Here is a 20,060-nt window from a genome sequence, read left to right on the forward strand (position 1 = left end):
CTCCTGCCCCAAAATGATAGCTATGACAGTGCCAAGGGGAGCACGCAATGCCTCGTGTTGACAGAGCAACCCTGGTTAGCACTCAGATTAGGCCATCAAGGTAACTCTGTCCCCCAGCCACTATCAGCCGTGGCATTGTCATTCCCCTTTCCCTCACTGCAGTGCATGCAAACGTGAGGCCCAGTCCTCACCCTCATGACCACATCCCGATTCAGATGTGGTCTGCACTTCCACCTTGCTATAATTAGCCTGTTTAGCCTTTGATTAGGTCCCTGCATTGCAGCTAGAGGCAGACCCTCCCAAGCAAAGCTAGCCACCCCCCTTGTTTCTTACACCTCCCCAGGCTTAAGTCTTCGTCATCTCTGAATTTCACATCAATGCATTCTTCCACAGACTGCCTCAAAAAATAATTACAAAAACCACACCCCTGTAAGGGCTGTTTGCCTCACTTAGAGCTACAGGCGTGCCAGAACCATGCTCAGCCTCTGGCTACAGCAACAGCTCGCCTTCGTTAATAATAATAATAACATCGAATAACGCTCATAGCCTGATGGTGTTTTCTGTCAGTTATACGAGGAGAGGGGGAAGAGAAGGTAGGAAACAAGAAGCAAAGCAAGGCCTGCGGAGATGGAGGGGGGCTGCGGCCAAAATGGCCGCCGGACGCTCGCGGCCATAGCGGGGAAGGGGCGCAGCGGCGGAGCCCCCAGCCCCAGCCCCAGCTCGGTTGGCGGCCATGGAGGGGCCGACCTCCAGCCCCTTTCCCCGGCGATGGGCGGCCCGTGGCCGGGCAAGGCTTCCGGGGGAAGGGCGGAGCGGAGGCCGGGGAAACGCCGGTGGCCGGCCGGCTGGGTGAGTGGGGAGGCTGGTGCGCTGTACTGTTTTCTACGGGCAGTGTGCGTTGGATTTTTTTTTTTTTTTTGAGGGGAACAGGGGACTTTTTGGCGCTTCCCTGAAGCTCCCTTCCCATCATGGAAGCCTGTATCAGCCAGGGAGCTGCGGCTGGGCCGCCGGCTGCGTACCGGTGGCTGTGCCGTGCCGTGGTGTCGCCGGGGTGCGGCCACCGGGCGGTGGCCGGGGCAGAGCCGCAGCTTGCTGGGGCCGGGTGCCCCGGGGAGCCCTGTCAGCTCAGAGCAGCCTTTCCCAAAGCGCAGGAGACCAGATTTGGGGTCAGGACACCCCAAAATCGCCGCCGCCGGCGCGGTGTTGTGTGCCTAGCTCCCTGTCTATGGCATGGTCTGTGAGGGGTTTGTGGCAGGCAGGTGGAAATAGATAACATGCGCTTGCCTCTTGGGTTTTCTTGTTCCTTACGCTGTTCTGCATCGTCTCCAAAAGCCCTTTGTTGGGTTATGTTACGGTTCCTGAGCTGTGGGAAGAGCGTGGATAGCTAAAGATGCTGCTCCTTGCCCAATGTCTCAGCTGTTGCGCTGTTCCTTGACGTTTGGCTAAATGCACAGATTTTGAGGCAAATGGTGTGAGATGCGTCCTTTTGTCTGTAAAGGTTTGCCTGTCATGGAAAGCCTACTAAAACTTCTGGCATCTCCATGTCAAAAACCTCATTGCTGGTGGTCTGACAGCGAAAATTTTGGTTGTCGGAATAACCAACATGAACTGAAAATGTAAAGTGCCTCCTACTTACGCTGTAAAGTGCATGTAGTTACATCACTCCTGTTTCAGACAGAATTGAAGGATTTTTTCAATCCAAGCTTTTTTTTTTTTTCTTTTCAGTTATAGGAGAAGAGAAACACAAGAAAGTTCCTACTGTTGTCTATAATAAAGCTGCTAGCAAGGATATTTTTATAGAAGGAAAAGAACACATGCACAAACTTGTTCTTTCGTCCTCTTTATTTGATATGGTGAATCAGGAATATGAATTAGGTGTTGGTTTTGTATTTTGTAGGAACATACCAACGCTAGGCACTGCCTCAACAATAAAAACACACATATGCACACAAATTACTGTCAGTTGATACCTTACATCTGGTGGTACTTACCTGTAGTTAACTCGGCATTCAGGCATTTAATGCTCCTTCTATAGGTATGTGGTCTAATGTCAGGTTAGTTAGCTAGCTATGTGGCTGATGTCTGACAGGCATTGAGTTACATGTGTTGGAGCATGCATGTACCATCAAGTTCTCTATGACCAGTCTATTTTATCATGTATATTTCCGTGTTGTAGACAATAAAAGCCAAGCTGCAGTGGACTTTGATTTTTTTTCTTTGTACTGCAGCAGGAAATTGCACTAATCTGTCATGCTGAGCAGATAAATTTCATTTGAATCTTGTAGGTCAACTCGTTCAGCTGACTTCTACCAGGCTTGCTGTTAGGTTTAAAATACAGCTTGCGCACAAACAAGTACGCTGAAGGAATTACTACAGATACACAGGCTTGGAGAAGGTAAGTTTGGAATTCTGCCATTCTAATGCCGTTTTGCTTTGGTTATCCTCTAAAGTGAATAATTGTCGTTGCAGAGTCAAAGGAGACTTGTTCTAACAAATGCTAAACAAATTACTGTCATGAATGCACATCTCAAAAGATGTAGTATTATTTAGCCAGTGAATAAGCCCAATGATGCCAATGGGAATCGTTCCTTCTACTACAGGTCCGGGATTGAAATATAAAAGCAATAAATCCACCTACTGCCTAGTATGGGATTTAAGATACTTATTCCACCAAACCAGTTTTTCATAATATTGTACCCTAACCAAGACATTTTGTGAATAGTTTATATTGGGAAATGTAAAACACAGATTATCAGTTTGTATTCAAATAAATTTGAGCCGTTCCTTTCTTTTTGTGTTTTATCTCCTAGGCTCTGAATCATGGATAGCCTCAGTGGAGCAAATACCACTTTTGCATTGGACCTCTTAAGACAGCTGTGTGAGAAAAATGGCACACGGAATCTATTCTTTTCTCCTTTTAGTATTTCTTCTGCTTTGTCTATGATTTTGCTGGGTTCAAAAGGTAACACTGAAGCCCAAATAGCAAAGGTATGTCTCTGTAAACTTAGTGTACTGAATTTGATGAACAATATGAACAGTAAGTCTGTATTATAGTCTGTGACCTCCATTTATGCTAAATCGTTATAATCATTCTGGATTCGGAGAGCGGAGATCTTTATTTGGTATGCACGTAAGCAGTACATGTGTTTTATTGTGCTTGCGTACCGGGGGGCCTTCCTTCAGTATAAAATTAAGAGGTTCCTGTTCTTATGTTGTGTGGGGGGTTTTGTTTTGGAGATACAGATCTTCCTTAGTATGTCATTAAGAGGTATCTGGGATTTTTTTTCTTGTAGCTGAAGATTCACCTATAGCTATACAAATATAAACCTACATAAAATATTTTTTTCTATCATCTTTTTTGGGCTTAATATCAGACTGTCAGACTGTGCATGTTTTGAACATGTAGCCAGGCACTTTAAAAAAAAAAAAAAAAAATCCAACCTGTAAGCATGTCATGTTAGTCCCAGATTTTAAGAAACCAAGAAAAACCACCAGTTGCTCATCTGGTATGTTAGCTTGTGCTTTCACAACCTATAATTTTAATCCTGGAACATCCAGAAGAAGGAAGTGGTGCAGGGCTAAGAACATAGCTTTGAAGTCCCAGTGGGTACCTGAGCAAGGGTTTAGAACAGGACAAAGCTGGATGATCAATGAAAAGTAAACCTAATGATGTAAATTTGGAAGTAAGTTAACAAGAGGGGAGTTAGTGTAATGAACAGTGACTGCTGTATTAATGGTAGGGTCTGCCTATATGCATGTTCAGACCCATCAGTAATTGCAGCGCAGCTTATCCCACATCCACTGAGGTACGGCCTGCCTCCCTCTTCCTGGCACTGTAATTTGGAACAGATCACTTATGCATTTACACTTGTAGCAATGGTAGTAGTGATGAAGAAGAATGAGAGTGGAGCTGGGATGTTGTTTTAATAGGAGTTTAAATCCTTGCTTGCATTAACAACATCTACAGCAGCCTATTTTCGATTTTTGCTTGAAGGACTGGATCAGGTTTGTATCCTCCCTTGTTTGGATCTAAGATATTAAATAAAATCCTTTGGTGCTATTATAAACAATGTGAAATTGTGAAGTTTTGCTTTGTTTTTAACTTCAGGTTCTTTTGGTCTCTGGATTTTAACAGAGTTCTTGCTAGGCTTTCAAGGATAGGGATTATAAATACCCAGTTTTCCAAGAGGAACCTTGTGCAGCATTAAGAAAAAGGCAGGATGTGTCTAGACACAGACTACTTTGGGGGCTGGGTGGATTCCTTAGAAAGCAGGGAGGTTGGACCAGATGGCCTCCAGAGGTCCCTTCTAACCTCAACCAGTCAGTGGTCTTCTAACCCTCAGCCAGAGTCAAGGAACCTAATGCTGCTCTCTTTTCTGCAACCTTATTTATTACTTGCACAACAGGAGATATGATGAAAAATATGTTTTCAAGTCAGTGTTTAAGCCCAAAGCTCATTTAAAAAACAAAACAAAAAAGAAACAAAAAACAGTTGTGCCGAAGCAATTGCTTCAAAGAAGACATGGACTACATTGAGGATATTTGTCTTTCTACAGGTGCTTTCTCTGAACAAAGCTGAGGATGCTCACAATGGGTATCAGTCACTTCTCTCTGAAATTAACGATCCAGACACCAAATACATCCTCAGAACTGCTAACCGACTTTATGGAGAAACGACATTTGAGTTTCTCTCTGTAAGTAAACATTAAATTTGTGATGTTTTTAAGTATAATGTACTTACTAGGTATTCCCTTTGGAGGTCAGACAAAGGCTTTGGGTTTTACTTCCCAAGTCTTTCTAGGTTGAGACCTACCAACCTGAGAGTTAGTGCAGAAGACTGAGGTCTGAACTAGGTGGAGCAGATCCTTTTAGATGACCCTGTGATCTGAATGCGTAACTGGTGCAAAGCACTATAAAATCCATCAGACTATAGATCTTCTGGGTTTCATCACCCATTCTTTTTGGGGGTGCTATGGGCCAAATGGTTTACAAATCTCTTTTCCTTTGATCATGTGTAAATACGGTGAAAAATACTTGTTATTGCTGTCCAGCATGGACAGTATTTGGAGTTTCTTTTCTCTGTTAAGTCATCCAGAGAACATACTAGGAGGAGTACGTGACTCTTAATATTTTCCTTATCAGAATATGTAAATAAGAATAATAGGTACTTTTAGGTACATGGTTCTTTAGGTACTTTCCTAGAAATAGAGGTATGGGTCTAATTTTTTTTTTCCTGGGAGTGATGGAGTTCTATGTCTAAGAACTTCTGCAGAAAAACAAATGCTGTTATGTTGTCACTGTTTGTCACTATAGTGCTTCCTAATTTACAGGTGTTTTTTAATGAAGAATGTTAGTTTTGTTCCTATATTAGACTAAAATTACATGGATTATACTCTGAATTTTGCATTTGTGAATAAAGATCTAATTATATTAAATCTGAGAGAATTTTTCTTTTCTCTAAGAAAAATCTGTTTCCCCTCTGCCCTAAAAGTTTTCATTAGCCTGGAAAGTTTGACAATGAAGTTTATGTGGGCAGAAGCTTGTAACATCATATGTTTTCTCACTCAAGCAAAAAGAACAAACATCCTAGGCACATCATTTCTCAGTTGAGTCTGTAGAACTTTGTAGCATATAAAAGAAGCCATTTGACTTAAAGGGGAAAATAATTGCTAGCTTCAATAGGTGATACTACAACTAATTGGAACGTGTAGGACAAAACATTAATAGCTTTATATGAAACTGGGGGAGGAGAGGGAATAGATTTTTCTGTGTATTTAAAAATCATCTGTGACTGAATGTCAGTAAGAGTATACTGGTGAAAAGCTGTTTTGAATGTTTCTGGCAGTCATTTATAGAATCCAGTCAGAAATTCTACCATGCTGGACTAGAACAGACTGACTTCAAGAATGCTTCGGAGGATTCCAGAAAACAAATAAATGGCTGGGTAGAAGAAAAGACTGAAGGTGAGTGTTTTGCCGAACTCCCTGCTGCATTTAGTGGTAGTCAGGGCTTGCATAAACAGCTACTTCAAGATGTCATATTGTGATTCTTTTTTTCTTTTAAAAAAAGAAGCCACAATTATTGAACTCTCTCTGATTGGTACATAATTACTTTAATTAGCCAATAATTAATACACATTAGATACTATCTGTGATAATTATATACATGCCACTGTTAAAAATTGTGTTTTCTTTCATTGTATCCTAAAGGTAAAATTAAAAACCTGCTGGCAGAGGGAATTCTTGATTCAATGACCAGACTTGTGTTGGTGAATGCCATCTATTTCAAAGGCAACTGGGAAAAGAAGTTTGACCAAGAGAAGACAAACGAAGCGCAATTTAAAATTAACAAGGTATGATGTACTAACGTGCTGACAATACAATGATACATTTAACTTGGAAGGAAAAAAAATCATTCAGGCAGCGTTACCTTAGGTAGGCTGCATGGAGCTTCTTACTGCCTGTCCCCTTGATATGAAAGCTCTTTGCTTAGTTTCTCTTAAGGTTCATGTAATTACTAGGATTTTTAATATCACACAAGTATTTCTCCAGGATGAAAACGAATTGGTAATGTGAATTCTGTAAGAACTCACCTGCTTAAAACAAGCACTATGCAAAATTAAAGCCCTCATGCCTGATTTCAAACTGTCACTCTCACAGTGATGAAGTATATCCAAGAATGCTTGAAACTGCTCCACTTTTCATATAGGGCATTATATTGCTCTCCCCATACTATATGTACTGTAGCACTTCAGAAACCACTGGACTGACTTGGTTCCTGTTTGGAAGGAAGGTTTGCCATCGGTTTCCCCACAGAGATGACACAAAGCCCAGGCTTATGTATTTGCTTAAGGCTCTTTTCCTCTCCTGCAGAGACAGATCCAATGATGTATAAGGGTGTGAGGCCCAGCCTAGCTCTTGGATTACCGTTTTCTTTGCAAACAGTTTTATTTGCTTGTTTTTGAAGATTCTAGTCTTTGAGATCAAGATACAACTTTTTCCAAGTAGCTGTGAGATTGAGTAATGCTACTTTGGCTCAGCCAGGGAACTCACTTTTAGATATGCAAACAGCTGCAAACCTCTTTCCTTGTTACAACCAAATGGCTTAAATTTGTATTTTCATCTTGCTAATGACTAGCCACTGATGAGCTGCAGAAGTCAATGAGTAGGCTCAAATGAGCAGTTGGAAATCCCAGGTGCTAACCTGAAGCTTTAAGCTAGTTATTTTACAGTCTGTGCAGGATTAGAGTTACTTTAACATCCCGGTAGTCTTCTCAGAATCCTATGACATCTAGTATATCTTTGACTTTTGCACTTCTTATGACTTGCTGGATGATTTTTGGCATGCTGTGTGGCCTTTTCTTTGCTTATCCATCCTTTACATGCGTCATTGATTGCTGTTGCAAAATCACTTCTGGCATAATTAATCTGAGGGCATTGTTTGAATGGACTTTCCTTTAAAAAAAAAAAAGGCAACACCTTGCATGGTTATCTTGTAAAGGTAAGGGGAGAAGTGATTAAACTTAACTAAAAAGGAGGAAAATGTAAACCAAAAGTAGCTGATGTTCCATGTGTAAATGGAAGGAGATGGTGAAAAATGAAACAGAAAAATCTTACACCTTCTTACTACCCCTGTGACTTTTAAAAATTCAAAATGATGCTCTCAATGCCTTAGCATTTTAGTAGTGTATTAAAATAATTCAATTGCTTTGTTATAGTGCTTAGAGCCACATGGGGTGAAATGAAAATACCTACACAGAAATTATTTTGTATTAATTTAAAGCAAGGAACCTAGGCCCTGCTTCTTACCAGCTCTCCTTAGTGCTTCTCAGTAGTTCTTAACTGAACAAATGTGTGTTCTTGCTTCTTTGCCTTAAAACAAATTTCACATATATTTCCACATTAGCAATTAAAAATTAAATCTTAGGCATCCTTAATTCTTATCTTTTACTTTATGGAAGAGTGACAAGGCTGTACACTGAAGTGTACTTAGAATTTGACTGTACAGCGACCTAAAAAGCTTTAAGTAACTGGTTGCCTGCTTTGCATTTTAAGACCAGCATACTGGCTCAGTAGTAACTGTTGATGTCTTTATTTCAGAATGAGACCAAACCTGTGCAGATGATGTTCAGAAAAGATAAATTTAACATGACCTATATTGGAGACCTGGAGACCAAAGTCCTTGAGCTCCCATATGTTGGCAATGAACTCAGCATGATCATCCTGCTCCCTGATGCAATCCAGGATGAATCTACTGGCTTGGAAAAGGTAAGCTGTTGAGCTAAATCCAGACAGTTTGTATCCGGCCAGGGATGCGAGTTTGGTACTGCATGTGAACCTGCAGTTCAGTTCCAAAGCTATTATACCACTGGCGCTCAGGATTGGCTGAAATATGTCCCATATTTCCCTGACCCCAAAGTGGCATGTATTCTTTTCACTACTGGTCAAGCTGTGTGCTGCCCCCTAAGTCAGAGGCTATGGAAGATGTAACCCTCATCAGGAGCAGGAGTTAGCCGTGGTTATGGTGAAGCCCTAGTACGGTGAGCAGCAGGTGAGAGCAGATCTGGGGGAGCAATTACAATTTCCAATACGGACTTTCTATAGATCGTCCCATAGGTCTTCCTTACTGAGCAGCTGGCACATTGTCACTGGCCCTCTACTTAGAAACATGCTCACAGGGAAGTCTGTGGTCTCCTCTGTTGTAGAGGTACAAGTTTTGGTTGCCTTGTGCTCTGGCCAACCAATTAGTAAGTTTTTTGAACACTGACTACAAAGGGTGTTGTAAGCAGGCTTTTTCACCAGCCTGTCAGCTGGAAGGTCCTGAAATAGGATCTTTTGGTTAAAAGGAAGAACTCGGTTTGGTTTCTTTTGGACCTTGTCATCAGTTCTTCTGTGCTTTTACTTCCCATATGTAAAAATATATATTTTTTTACAGTCTAATGTGTTTTATAAAAGTAAACTTTGAGATACTATCTCATAGTAATGTATCTACCACAGAGAGCATACAGGATTGATCTCAGCTGAAGCCATAGTCTCTAGTAAGTAATAAAATTTGTACTTTGGCTTAAGACCCTGTGAGCTCCAGAAAAAGATGCACATTATGCACGTTATAAACAGATATAGTAATCACCACTTATGCCTGCATAAAATTGTGACTCTTCTTGTTTTAATTATGTAACTTTGGAGGCTTTTTTTTTTTTTAGCTGGAAAGAGAGCTTACATATGAGAAGCTGATAGATTGGATTAATCCTGAAATGATGGACATGACAGAGGTGAACGTGTCTTTGCCCAGATTTAAATTGGAAGAAAATTACGATCTGAAACCTCTTTTGAGCAACATGGGAATGCCTGATGCATTTGACTTACAGAAGGCAGACTTCTCAGCCATCTCAGCTGGTAACGAGCTAGTGCTTTCCGAAGTGGTTCACAAGTCCTTTGTGGAAGTCAATGAAGAAGGCACTGAAGCAGCAGCTGCCACGGCAGGAGTGATGTTAATGCGCTGTGCTATGATTGTTCCCGATTTCACTGCTGATCATCCATTCCTCTTCTTCATCCGGCACAATAAAACTTCCAGCATTCTGTTTTGTGGCAGATATTGCTCTCCCTAAAAATATGTCTTGACAAAGTGCTGCTGTTAACACGGTAACTTTGTTCCTTTAGGATAGGATTACTCTTTTACACTAACTGCCTCTTTCAACTGTGCCTGAATCCAGTTCTCTGGTCATTAATTTGGGCTTCAGTAGAGTACCAGAGACACTTAGACATACACAGCAGCTGCCATTTAAAACAGGTTTGCTGTTCTGTGCACCTGAGTAGAGAGTTTTCTAACTTCTTGCTGACAAGAAATATGCTCAGTGAACGCTTGAATCTGTGCTTGTAGTTCCCATCACACTTTCCTTTTTGTGGCCACCAGACAGTGAATCAGATAGTGACATCTCAGAAAAGGAAGAAGTAGATTTTGTTTCTGATAGATTGGAAGACATCTCATGCTGTGTTCCCTGTTTTTCTTCCCATCCCCGGTATTTTTTGTCTTTTTTCATTCTCCCAGAACGTTTAACGTTTTCATAAAGGTGAAGGGAGATGAAAGGAGGCTTTGGCAACCTGCTATATGTTGTTAAGCATCCTGACTAGATTTGTTTTTTTGGATGATAACTGGACAGCACTTATACAAGAGTGGGAATAAAAGTATGTCTCTGTAATAAGTGACCTTGCAGGTTTTCATGGGGTAAGGATCGTTGTCTTACCACTATGTGACAGCTGGGTATATTAGCTATCACTTAGTTTATTAGTCCTTTAACAAAGAATGTAATAAAAAAGCATATGGTTCCTCTGTGGTATTTAAATGCCAAAGTTTTATTTTTTTCTATCTGCATGTTTTTCCTGTTCATGGTTTGTTAAACCTCTTTTGCCAAAGATAAAAACTAAAATGACTTTGCTAACAGTGATTTGTTTTGCTGTTCCTGAAATAATAAATGAACTCATGGTGAGTGCTGTGGGAGTTCCTTTCTTTTGTGACCATAAATCATGCAACACCTGTAACAAGAAGAAAACAACTACTTCTTGATGGAGGGCAGTCAGCTTTCACCTAACAATAGGAATTCGTTCCTTACCATGGGCTTTGCCAAATGCTGCAAACCCTAGGTGCTGACTGGGATTACTGCCAAGTTTGGGGTCCGTCTTAGGATTCATTATGAAGAGCCTTCAGGGCAGGGGCTCTGAAGCCAAGCACTCATTTCTGGCCAGGAGGCCGGTGCTGCCTGTACCTCGGAGTGCATCCAAAGGGCGCTCGCTTGTCCGGGTGGGCGCGGTGCATCAGCCACGCCAGGTGCTGAGGACGAAGCCATCGTTTGGTGTCAGGGAAGCAGCCACCAGCAGGCGTGGGCTGCACGTCGCTGCGCACACCCCCGGCCTTGGCTCTCCCCACCCCGAGGCTGCTGGACCGCAGCGGGGCTTCCGCACAGCGCGGTGCAGGTAGGTGGGCAAGCAGCAGGAGGGGGGTGGGTCAGCCCCTGCCCCAGTGCGGTTTCTGCAGGAATGGGGCCATGACGGAAGGGAAAGAGGGATTTTTGCTCCCCCCCTGCACGCCCCGCAGGGTGCTGCTGGGGGGCTGCGCACACCCGGCGCCACTGAAGTGAAAGTAAAAGTACGCTTTTCCTCTGTCTTTTATCTAGGCTTTTTCTAAAAAAAAAAAAAATAAAAAAAAAATCACGATTGCCTGGCAGCTGAAGCAGTGTTTTTTTTAGAATTTCTACGGAAAGCCTGCGCTGGAAACCCCCTGATTTCAGCGCGAGCTTCTCCACGTAGCTGGGTCTGGGCGGTAGCGCGGTGGTACTGCTGGGCTGCTGCCTTGGTTGTGGGGGGGAGGGAGCACAAAATGTCCACGGTGAAGTGAAACCTTACAGAAGAGAGAAGCTAGAAACCACCAAACCTAAAATCCCCCCTGCAAGCAAAGAGAAAAAGTCTCCCTGCTCCAGCAGGAAGGTTTTACGGTACTAACCGGTACCGCCGCCAGCCTTTGAGTACGTTTCCATGCCTGACCCAGCCCTCACACCTTTCACCCCGCTTCCCAAGGGCTCCTGGTGGGGATGTAGCTAAAACGAATCACCGCTCCGGCCGTGCAGTGCCCGCCCTGGAGCTGCACCTGTTCTGTGGGTTGCTCCTGCTCTCAGCAGCGGGCACAGCCCCAGCAGCTAACAGCAGCCCCGGGCTCCCTGCCTGCACTCGTGGGGCTGCTCAGGTGCTCCTGTGCCCTGGTGGGAGCTTGGCCTCGGCAGAGCAGGCTGGTGAAAGCAGCGGTGCCGTACACGTCCCGGGAGGTAAGCGTGAGTATGCCTCCGGTGGGCTTGGCGCCTTTTTGCAGCGTGGTTTGTGCTACCGAGGCATGCGGCTTCTTGTGTGGTTAAACCGTGTCTTTAAAGTTAGCGTGCTGAGGAAGGGTGGGATATACAAATGTACGTGGGGGGGGGGGAAAAATGCTTTTTCAACATGACAGATTCCATTTCTTTTTTTTTATTAAGGTGAATTGAGAGTGAACTTCTTGCTGGTTCTGTACCCAGATGCACCCAGATGAATCCAGCCCTTGTGACTCACCGAGTCGCGTTAGTTCCTTCAGGAGTGCTTCCTGGAGCCCTTACTGAATGCTTTATTTTTCAGCTACAGCCATGGAGAACCTGAGTAATGCGAACAGCAGATTTGCACTTGATCTCTTCAGAAGGGTTAATGAGACCAACCCAACAGGAAATGTTTTCTTCTCTCCTGTCAGTGTTTCTGCAGCTCTGGCTATGGTCCTTTTAGGGGCCAAGGGTAATACAGAGGCACAGGTGCTGAAGGTCAGCAACGTTTTCTCTCGTTTTATATTTTATTAATGTTAAAAGTCATTAAGTTTTAGAGGCAGGAAAAATTAAAGGAGGGCATTATTTTTATGAGCGAGGGGCAAAATTTTTGTCACACTCACGGGGTCTCTTTCTGCTATCTGCCTGTCCTTCTCCAGCGCTGTCTTTCCATCTTTGTTATCATCCCCATCTCTCACTTAATTTCACTTAAGTTAATTGTTGAGGTAGTAAACTAATTGCAGTAATTTATCAGTCACCATTTAAATTGAGTGGAGTTCCAGCAGCAAGTCCTTACTAGTTTTCATGACACATTTCCACAAAGAACTACTGCTTTGTAATACATGGCTACTAACAGCACGCTTAATAACACCAAGTGTATTTTGTAAGTAAGAAATAATAATATAGCTTTATATTTCAAGCATGACAACTATGATAATGCATGATGATGCTACCTAAACATCAATATCGTAGTAGCAGCTAGGCACCCAGATATCTGTGAGGAGCTGAGCCCACATGCCTACTCATACCATAGGGTAGGTAGAAGGGTTCAAAAGACAATGGTCTGGCATGTTCACCTTGGGTTTTGCTGCAGACCCAGCTCATCGGCCCTTCCACGTTCAACAGCCTGCCCCGTGAAAGCTGGGGCAAGTAGCTTCTGCATTTTAAGTTAGTCTTCTAGAGCTGGTGGTTTCACAACTCTGAGTGCAAATTACAAAAGCTGGTGTAGGTAGGAGTGTGCCAACTTCCCCTGGGGTCTCCTGCACAAAAGGGATTCAGTTGCTGCTGTTTTTCTCTTTGTTAGGCAAACATCTGCTAGTGCAAATGGGCGTATGAGAATTGTCAGTGCAGTCCTTGTAACGTATTTGCTTATGATTAATTTCACCTTTGTATTCTGAACTTTAGGAAGAACTGTTTTATACTATTAACCAGTGCTGTGCTTACTGAATAAGACAGTAAAACTGAATCATTACTTGTACAAACAGACTTTGAACATATATTTCTTATGATTCAACTGTCAGCCCCACCCAGGATAAATCTATTGAGATCAGAAATAACGCAAAAGAAGCTTGTGTGTGTTTCGGCACACTAACCTTCAGTAATGCATGTTCCCATAGCATAATGCTTTATTTATCAAAACACAGCTAATTAAGGAGACAGTGACTGATAAGCACGAAGGGCAGTTTACAAGCATACAGAAATTTGCTTTTGTGGTCATAATCCTATCGTAATTTGTCTCTGTGCTAGTCTTGCTCATCTATCTGTATGTGCACCACAGATTGAATTCACGTGGGCAGCAAGGCCTGACCCAAAACCCAGTGAGGTAAAATAAGGGCTTTGCTTTGGATTCAGTGGCTGTTACACAGCAGTCTTCCCTACTGAGAAATACTTGATTTAAGTGCGGGTGAGATGTCCCTGCTTTGTTCTAGTCTTTGCTGTCTGTGAGGTCTGGTAGCTCTTGCTATCCTATTGTAAGACTTGGCTAGCCAGCTTCCCTCTGGGAAAGGAGGTACTGGTGTATAATATGGTATATACTTGTGTATGGGGTGTCTGTATGTGTGTATACACACACATATGCAAGTATGTGTGTATATGTTATATATATAATATAAAATATAACTGCATTTAATTTTAAGATGATAGTTATTATATGAAAGTGCTTATATTTTCATGAAACCGTCAAAAATAATTGTTCTAAGTTTTCTCCAGACCTCATCTTCCTTAAGTGCTCATATAAACCCTGTCCTAGTTTTCATTATATCTTTTGAAAACCAAAAACCCAAGCTCCCTATGGCCGAAGACAGAGGCAAGAAACCTAAAGTGTCTTTGTGGCATCATTTTTCTTTTCAATTTCCCATTTGGAATAAGACCTATCACCCAGTGGCCCAGGGAGGGGAAATATGCAGACATCACTTGAGTAGGACTCCAGATTACAGTCAACAGCTTCATTCGGGGCTAAATATAAAGCAGTAGCTTAACACAAGTGACTGACATGGCCAACATAGCCCCTAGGCAATGGTTTCATTCATTCTTTGGAGTCTACAGAAGTCTCTTAAGCAGCTTCCAGCTTCTGTTGCTTTCTTTCTCCAATTTAACAAATCAGGCAGACTGTACAGATACGTTGCATATTGCTTAGAGACAGTATTAGCAGCAGTTCGTGTCTTTTATTTCAGACACTTCATTTCGATGAAGTTGAAGACATTCACTCCAGATTTCGGACTCTGACCACAGATATAAACAGAAGGGATGCTTTCTATCTCCTACGGATTGCCAATCGGCTTTTTGGAGAGAAGTCCTACAGCTTTTTGCCGGTACGTCTATGCAGATCATAACTGTGTGGTGGAACCTGGTGGGAGACTTTGAAACTCAGCCATCAGTTGCTTTCCTGTTTTTCAGAATGCCCTTTGGCAAAAATACCACTAGAGTAAGTCCAAATGTAAAACCTGTAACTTTCTGCTTTAGTAAGTGAGAAAATTTACTGAAAATGTAGCCATTTGAGAATTTGAGGTAAAAATATTTCTTGGCATATTTCTAAAAGTTACTGGGCAATCAACAAAAGTGTTGCATACATGTGTATGCATTTCCATATCGGTCGGCATCTGCACAATCTGAAGGATGCACCTACAGGATGTTATGCAGCAAAGCCTTTTGTTTGTTTGTTCACATCTGCTGCTTTTGGGCTCAAGGCAAAAAGCAAGCTGTCTAGGTTGTTTACAGTAACTATAATAACATCCCTCTCCTATGTCTGTTGTTACCAGCTTTTTAGGATTTTAATTGGTCAGGAGAACCACATTATTTAGAGTATTTTTGAAAACATTTATCTGGGATTCCCTGTGTGTCTAAACAACACGCCTCTTTGTGTATATCCAGGTATTGCTGTTTTTATCCCTTTCTGGGATTTATTTTTTTTTTCCTAGCCATGCTTGAGGCTGTTTCAAGAGAATGACAGATGAACACTGGAACACCTGTAGTAAGCACTACAGATGTATACGTGGCAGATGTACTATAAGGCTTACTCAGTGGTGTTTCAATCGGAAATGGCAATAAAAAAACAAAGAAAAAAACCCAGACAGTGCACTGTCAGAGCCCCACCTCAGAGCGGGTGATAACGTTTGATTTGCATGTTGTCTGTATCATAAAGAGATGTTTTCTTATCTACATGCAATAAAAGCTGTCCTTATCATTCCAAAATCTAGGATTTCCTGACTAATATTCAGAAATTATATGGAGCTGATTTGGCTACAGTTGATTTTCTTCAGGCATGTGATGAAGCCCGGAAGGAAATTAACCAGTGGGTAGAGGAGAAAACTGAAGGTAAACTATTTTCATTAATAAAGTAACAGACATTTTTTTTCATACTTTAGGAGCAGGAATAGACTTTATTTCCTGCTGCCTATGGAGTAAATTAATTTTGCCCCAGGGTATTCAGTTGATTCATTGACAGAACCAGAGAATACCTAAGCAAGACATTTCAACAGTTACATAAATCCAAAGTCATTTCACTTTTTTGTGTTCAGGCCAATGGTAGATTTGGGATAGTTATAATAAACATAAATTTGTAACAATGAATTGGTGAATTTGTCTAAATTTGACTAAAATGACACCCTGGTCCATATCTTATATATTTCTAAATCCAATAAGGCTAAATCTGGGTATTTTCTAGTCCTTGCAGAGTTGACTGCAGATACAGCAGAGGAATTTGACTCTGAAGCAATGTGCTGGAGCTCTCTGTGGTTTGGGTTGCCTCGGGTTCTTTTCATCTAGGTAGCTAGAATCAAATCATGAGAGATAATGAGTCATATGTGACGGTTTAAGCTAAAATATTACATTTTCATCAAGTTATGGTATATCAAAAGTTATAGTAGTGTGTACTAGTAACAAGCATGGTGTGAAGTAAAGCAGCAGGTGCTGAAATACACCATTTTTATCATGGGAATGGGGAAGGGTTTTATATTTGTAGTATTTCTATAGCATCAGTAATTTTATGGATGATTCGTATACAATCAGTATATTACGAGGTTTTGTTGTGACTTTCCTTTTGTTGTCCCCTCTGAAGGTAAAATCCCTAACCTGCTGTCTGAAGGCTCAGTTGATGGCATGACCAAGCTTGTTTTGGTGAATGCTATTTATTTCAAAGGAAATTGGGCAGAGAAATTTGAAGAAGCCAACACCGTTGAGATGCCATTTCGATTGAATAAGGTAAAACAGATGCATTTTAGTGTTATATATTTAATGACAAGGTCAAAAAATATAGGTCTTAAATTAAAGATTTACTTACAAGTAAAATAATAAAAGAATGCAAATAGTGATTGTTTTCGGTTTACCCGAAAGAGGTTCTTTATGGATTTTAGCATTTTTCTGTATTCAGCAAGCTCTTTGTTCTATCACTTATTGGAATAATATCAGAGGTGATTCTTATGTGTAGACAAGGACCCTGACTGTGCCTGGCATTCTGTCCAAAGGCTGCTATGGACTGTACCTCTTTGTGATGCCAGGTAAACAGTATTAAAGTGATTGCACATATTGTTTGAGCCCCATTTTCTTGTTATATGTTCTGCTTATGTTAACAGCTCTACAAGATGCTCTATACAGTTATCTGATTTATGCTGAACAGGGTTGATCATCTTTGACTTTTAACACTCTCCCCAGTCATTTTTGCTGCTAGAGCAAGGTATAGCAACTTGAAGAATTTTTTTTTTTTTTCAGTTTCGGCAATGACTGTGGCATAAAAACCAAAGTAAAACCAAGTATTATAAAAATTCATTATATCTTTAGAAAAACATGTTATTAAACATGCAGCCAGGAGTCTGATGAAGGTTGCTTTATAATTGCCTGATATAGTGGAGGAGGGAGGGGGTTTTGCAAGCATGCAATTCTTGTCTGTATCCTGTCAGATCTTTAAATTAGTATTTTAACGTTTTCTGTACCTTTTAACAATCCAGAATGAAAGAAAAACAGTGAAAATGATGTACCAGAAAAAGAAATTTCGTTTTGGGTACATCTCTGACATGAAGATCCGTGTTTTGGAGCTGCCTTATGAGGGAAGAGAACTTAGTATGATCATCCTGTTACCTGATGATATTGAAGATGACTCCACTGGACTGCAAAAGGTGACCCATATAAGCTAAACTTAAGTTATTTAGTGGATAAGTTCAGCCATTCAGAATTAAAGCCTTAATGAACCCTTAATGAGTTCTTAGAGCCCCAAATCTGTCAAGCATATTTTTTTAGATAATACTCTGCTAACACTGCAATAAGGAACACACGCTGAATCAGGGAGAGAAATTGTGGCCTGTTTTTGTAGCTTGTGTTCCCGTGTCCTTTAGCTTGCTGAACAGAACCATGAGGGAGATTATGAAAACAAAATTAACATGCTTTGCTTTATTTTTTTGTTTTGTTCTGACAGAACCCTTCTCTTGCCACCTTTGAAAATCTTTATTTTCTTAGCCTTATGGTAGTTAGACTGTTTTCCATTAAATAACCAGTAACATATCAGCATCTTCAATCTCTCTGATGATTAGTTTTGTTACTGATTTTTATCTATGTAATTCCACTCAGATTAAACAGGAAGAATGATTAGTTTTAGTTGCCATCAGTGCATGCTTTTCCCTTCTCTGCATAGCAGCAAGAAGCAAACATTTGTTTTACTTTATCAACTAAAAATTGCACTGACTCCACTTAATTTTATTAGCATTCATTTGATCTATGTGGAGCTATCAAAAATAAGGGTATGGTCATTTCTGTATAGTTACTTTGTAGTTGTATAGCACTATATAAAGCCCTCTAAATGCTACTGAAAGTGACGTATTTCTACCCTGGCTACACGTAATGATTTCTGTGTTTTTAATTCTAGCTGGAAAAGCATCTCACCTTAGAGAAGCTCCAGGAATGGACGTGTCCAGAGCATCTATATTCAACTGATGTTCATGTGCACTTGCCAAAATTTAAGCTAGAAGAAAGCTATGACCTTAAATCAGATTTAGTTGCTATGGGTTTGCTGGATTTGTTTGAGAGTGCCAAGGCTGACTTGTCAGGAATGTCAGGGGCACGTGACCTTTTCCTCTCTAAAATTGTCCACAAGGCTTTTGTAGAAGTGAATGAGGAAGGCACGGAAGCTGCAGCTGCCACTGCTGGCATTGCTATGCTCTGCATGGTTATGGAAGAGGATTTCAATGCTGACCATCCTTTCCTTTTCTTTATTCGCCACAACCCAACTCAAAGCATACTTTTCTTTGGCAAATATGCTTCTCCATGAAAGACAACCTATCATTTGCATGATCATTCCTGTAGCAATTGACAAATACTTTGCTCATGAATGAGCTGGATTTTGACACAGAAAGTTGAGGCTCCCTGTCTTGTTCTTAGTAACTGTCACAGAGGTTCTGCATTTACTGTGAAAACAATCCCAGAGAACCTGATTCGTAATTTCTTTTTTTTTTCTTCTTCTTCTGGAGATTCAGAACAGCATTAGTCACTAGGAAATAACCGAGACAAACTTAACTGTAGGCAGAAGAAATCTTCTTTTGAAATTGGATGAGAAATAGAAATATTATTGGAAGAAACTTGTGACTTTTAAGACACCCATTCACGCTATCTCTTTCCATGGGTTTCTCTGTGTTTGCTGTTAAGGCTGACAAAACCTTGATATAACAACTTCAGTGTTGACTGGCCCAGTCATTCCTTATGCACATGTACATGAAAAGCTATGTCTTCCCTAAAGTCTTGCTTTTCAGAGATGCATTAATAAAATACTTCTAGGCACCAAAAGGCATTCTCGTGAACAGCTGAGTTTACCCAGTTCTGTCATGGAGCAGAAGGTCAGATAACATTTGTTTGGAGACATCTATTAATAGAGAAAGGATTAAGCTATTTAAACAAAAGCAACCCCTTCCAGACATTACCCAGAAAACTTATAATGCAGCTTTTAAATGAGGAGAAGAAGGAGAGATGAGTAATATCTTTAGGTGACATAAAGGCAATTTTTCAGATACATAGTTTGGTGCCATTTTTGTTATTGAAAGATGCGTGACCACTTGTCAGGGCTAGGAAGCTTTAAATGCTTGGAGGTAATGGGTACCTTTCTGCAAGCTTTCGGGATGGTATAGCTTCTGTCCAGAACCTGTGAGATCTCAAAAAAAAAACCAAAAACAAAACAACAACAAAAAAAACCCATCTTCCTCAGCTTCCCAGAGGACAACTATCAATAATCTGCAGCAAATACCTGATGTTTCTTTATGTACAAGGATTCAACATTTATTGAGTTCTCCATTCCACTACCTCTTTATTCATTAATTATTTCTACTGTGCAACAGCCTTTTGCCATGTAGCCACTGTAATTACACACTGTTAACGTTGTGTTTATTTCTGGATATTATTTACCTGTTTCATGTATATGCTGGGTACTGTTTCTAACGTTTACCTGTACAACCTCAGCTGTAAGTGGGGCACAATCATTTATATAATTGCAAACTGCATAATAATTTTGTCTTCAAGTAACCAATAAAGACTTTATAAGTCTGTGTTCAAAATGGGAATTTCTGCACACAACTTAGTATTTCAGAGTACAAAAGTAATTGTCAACATGGCTGGAAGGCTAGCTCCAAAGAAAATTGCTGGCCCAGAAAATTGCTGGCCCAGAAAATTGCTAGGCATGATCAGCTATATGAAGGTCCTGGCCTGTTCAGAGTAGGTGGAACCATTGAAAAAACAACCTTGTCTTTGGAAAAGAGAT

General features: G+C 41.1%; 2 protein-coding genes across 8 annotated transcripts; both read left to right on the forward strand.

The window, feature by feature from the left end:
- The first annotated feature begins 453 nt into the window (after window positions 1-453).
- LOC308190217 (serpin B6-like) lies at window positions 454-10,486 on the forward strand. Of its 4 annotated transcripts, none has more exons than XM_080581267.1 (8): window positions 454-593; window positions 2,286-2,395; window positions 2,811-2,988; window positions 4,557-4,694; window positions 5,846-5,963; window positions 6,210-6,352; window positions 8,100-8,267; window positions 9,203-10,486. In XM_080581267.1, exons 3-8 carry the CDS (start codon window positions 2,821-2,823, stop codon window positions 9,605-9,607), a joined length of 1,140 nt encoding a protein of 379 aa, XP_080437393.1. In that variant the 5' UTR covers window positions 454-593; window positions 2,286-2,395; window positions 2,811-2,820; the 3' UTR covers window positions 9,608-10,486. The 4 variants fall into 4 exon arrangements, with proteins under 4 accessions (XP_080437393.1, XP_080437392.1, XP_080437395.1 ...); XM_080581266.1 differs by lacking the exon at window positions 454-593 and adding an exon at window positions 659-849; XM_080581269.1 differs by lacking the exon at window positions 454-593 and adding an exon at window positions 874-893.
- A 191-nt stretch (window positions 10,487-10,677) lies between these two features.
- LOC308190218 (leukocyte elastase inhibitor-like) lies at window positions 10,678-19,857 on the forward strand. Of its 4 annotated transcripts, none has more exons than XM_080581270.1 (7): window positions 10,678-10,970; window positions 12,153-12,328; window positions 14,503-14,640; window positions 15,526-15,643; window positions 16,386-16,528; window positions 17,272-17,439; window positions 18,183-19,857. In XM_080581270.1, exons 2-7 carry the CDS (start codon window positions 12,161-12,163, stop codon window positions 18,582-18,584), a joined length of 1,137 nt encoding a protein of 378 aa, XP_080437396.1. In that variant the 5' UTR covers window positions 10,678-10,970; window positions 12,153-12,160; the 3' UTR covers window positions 18,585-19,857. The 4 variants fall into 4 exon arrangements, with proteins under 4 accessions (XP_080437396.1, XP_080437399.1, XP_080437398.1 ...); XM_080581273.1 differs by lacking the exon at window positions 10,678-10,970 and adding an exon at window positions 10,983-11,142; XM_080581272.1 differs by lacking the exon at window positions 10,678-10,970 and adding an exon at window positions 11,180-11,518.
- The last annotated feature ends 203 nt before the right edge of the window (window positions 19,858-20,060 follow it).

Source organism: Anser brachyrhynchus (assembly GCF_964034855.1).
Source record: "Anser brachyrhynchus genome assembly, chromosome: 2".
NCBI classification, from domain to species: Eukaryota; Metazoa; Chordata; class Aves; order Anseriformes; family Anatidae; genus Anser; species Anser brachyrhynchus.

Excerpts from the sequence above, each read along its gene's own strand:
- LOC308190217 (XM_080581267.1), top strand. The coding sequence starts at position 2,821 with ATGGATAGCCTCAGTGGAGCAAATACCACTTTTGCATTGGACCTCTTA. Across the intron at positions 4,695-5,845 it reads CGACATTTGAGTTTCTCTCT|TCATTTATAGAATCCAGTCA; the intron begins GTAAGTAAACAT and ends TGTTTCTGGCAG. Across the intron at positions 5,964-6,209 it reads GGTAGAAGAAAAGACTGAAG|GTAAAATTAAAAACCTGCTG; the intron begins GTGAGTGTTTTG and ends TGTATCCTAAAG.
- LOC308190218 (XM_080581270.1), top strand. The coding sequence starts at position 12,161 with ATGGAGAACCTGAGTAATGCGAACAGCAGATTTGCACTTGATCTCTTC. Across the intron at positions 14,641-15,525 it reads AGTCCTACAGCTTTTTGCCG|GATTTCCTGACTAATATTCA; the intron begins GTACGTCTATGC and ends TCCAAAATCTAG. Across the intron at positions 17,440-18,182 it reads ACTCCACTGGACTGCAAAAG|CTGGAAAAGCATCTCACCTT; the intron begins GTGACCCATATA and ends TTTTAATTCTAG.